The following is a 1,528-nucleotide window of genomic DNA, read 5'->3' as shown; positions in this document are numbered from 1 at the left end:
CGGGACGCCCCGGCCCGCGGTTTGGCGGTGCCGCGCCGGTTGTTCACGCGCGGGAGGAGGCCTGAGCCGGCTCTCCGGGCTGCGGGCTCGCCAGGCCTTCCTCCGGGGAGCCGCGCGGCGGCGGCACGGCCGAGCCTGGCGCTGGCCCGCCCCGAGCGGGCGCCGGTTCTGGGCCAGTACCGCRGGCTTGGCTGCGGCGCTCGCGACGTGGCGAAAGCGGAAAAAGCCTAAAAGGCTATTTTGGCGCGGGAGTGCCGGCCCGCGGGGGCTGGGAGCAGCGCGGATGGGTGGGAGGGGGYGCAGCCGCGGGGCCCGGGCAGCTCCAGCTGTTTGCAGCTGTTTGCAGCTGGGCGCTGGGGGCCTCTCCCCTTTCCGGCCGCCTTCCAGCTCCGCAGGCGGCGGGCGCGGGGCTCCGTCCCCCCCAGGCCGGCGCGGCTCGCAAGCGCTGCTCTTGGCGGCCCGCGGCTGGCCCGCGCCGTTCGTATTTTTAGAGCAACAGAAACCCCTTTGTGCCGTCCGGGCAGACAGGAAAGAGCCGCCCCCGGGAGGGAGGAGGGAGCGGGATGGCTGCGGAAAGGAAGCCGTCTGCGTGCTCCCCGCGCCGTGCCAGGCGGCCCCGGCCGGGCGCCGAGCCAGCGCGCCCGGCCGGCGCGGGAATGCCGCGGGCCCGTCAGCGCCGGGAGCATGGCCGGTCCGCCACGGGGGGCGGGGGATGGGGGGGGCCCCGCGCACCCCCCCGGCGTCCTTACGGGCCCCCGCCGTGGGGGCGCTGACGCTGCCCTCGCCCCCGCAGACCTCGCAGGGCGTGCAGGTGAGACGCTTCAAGACGCTGAGCGAGCTGATCGCGCTCTACCTGCAGCCCAGCCAGGGGCTGGTCTGCACCTTGCTCTTCCCCGTCGAGAGGGAGAAGGAGAAGGAGACCGCGGAGGACAGGGACTACTCGGGTACGGCGGGGCGCCCGCCCGGCTCCCAGCCCCGTTCCCGCGCCCGTTGCAGATGGAGAGGACGAGAAGCCTCCGCTGCCGCCCCGCTCGGGCTCCACCAGCTTCTCGGGCGGCTCCGCGGGGCTCAGCCCCACCAGCGTGGGGCCGGCCGTGCCGGACRGCGCGGCCGAGAGGTGAGCTGCCCGCGCCGCCCCGCGCGCGCTTTCCCCGTGGAGCGTCCCTGCTTGCGGCTCACGCTCCGCGCTTCCCTCCTGCAGCACCAACGGCCTCAGCACCGTTTCGCACGAGTACCTGAAGGGCAGCTACACCCTGGACCTGGAAGCGGTCAAGGCCGGCGCCAGCAGCCTGCCCCATCTCAACAAGACGCTCGTCGCCTCCTGCAAACGGCTGCACAGGTACGGGCCGGGCCGGGGCGGCGCGGCGGGGGGAGGGCCGCCCGCTGACGCCCGCGCCCCCCGCAGCGAGGTGGACAAGGTGCTCTCGGGGCTGGAGATCCTCTCCAAGGTGTTCGACCAGCAGAGCTCCCCCATGGTCTCCAAGATCCTCCAGCAGGTGAGGCGGGGGGGGCGGAGGGGGGCGCGGGC

The 1,528-nt window shown here is 75.1% G+C and overlaps 1 protein-coding gene across 1 annotated transcript in view; it reads left to right on the top strand.

The window, feature by feature from the left end:
- The first annotated feature begins 712 nt into the window (after positions 1–712).
- Positions 713–1,528, top strand: part of LOC146584916 (phosphatidylinositol 3,4,5-trisphosphate 5-phosphatase 2-like) — a 6,449-nt gene continuing 5,633 nt past the window's right edge. Inside the window, exons 1-4 of the mRNA XM_085323862.1 lie at positions 713–944; positions 997–1,117; positions 1,202–1,339; positions 1,406–1,496. Of these exons, the coding sequence (XP_085179988.1) occupies positions 713–944; positions 997–1,117; positions 1,202–1,339; positions 1,406–1,496 (582 nt within the window). The remainder of the gene's footprint in view (positions 945–996; positions 1,118–1,201; positions 1,340–1,405; positions 1,497–1,528) is intronic.

Source organism: Rhea americana, unplaced genomic scaffold (assembly GCF_003343005.1).
Source record: "Rhea americana isolate MKP2758 unplaced genomic scaffold, rheAme1 scaffold_888, whole genome shotgun sequence".
Classification (NCBI taxonomy): Eukaryota; Metazoa; Chordata; class Aves; order Rheiformes; family Rheidae; genus Rhea; species Rhea americana.
Note: the sequence above shows the minus strand (reverse complement) of the source record. Positions and strands in the feature narration are given on the sequence as shown.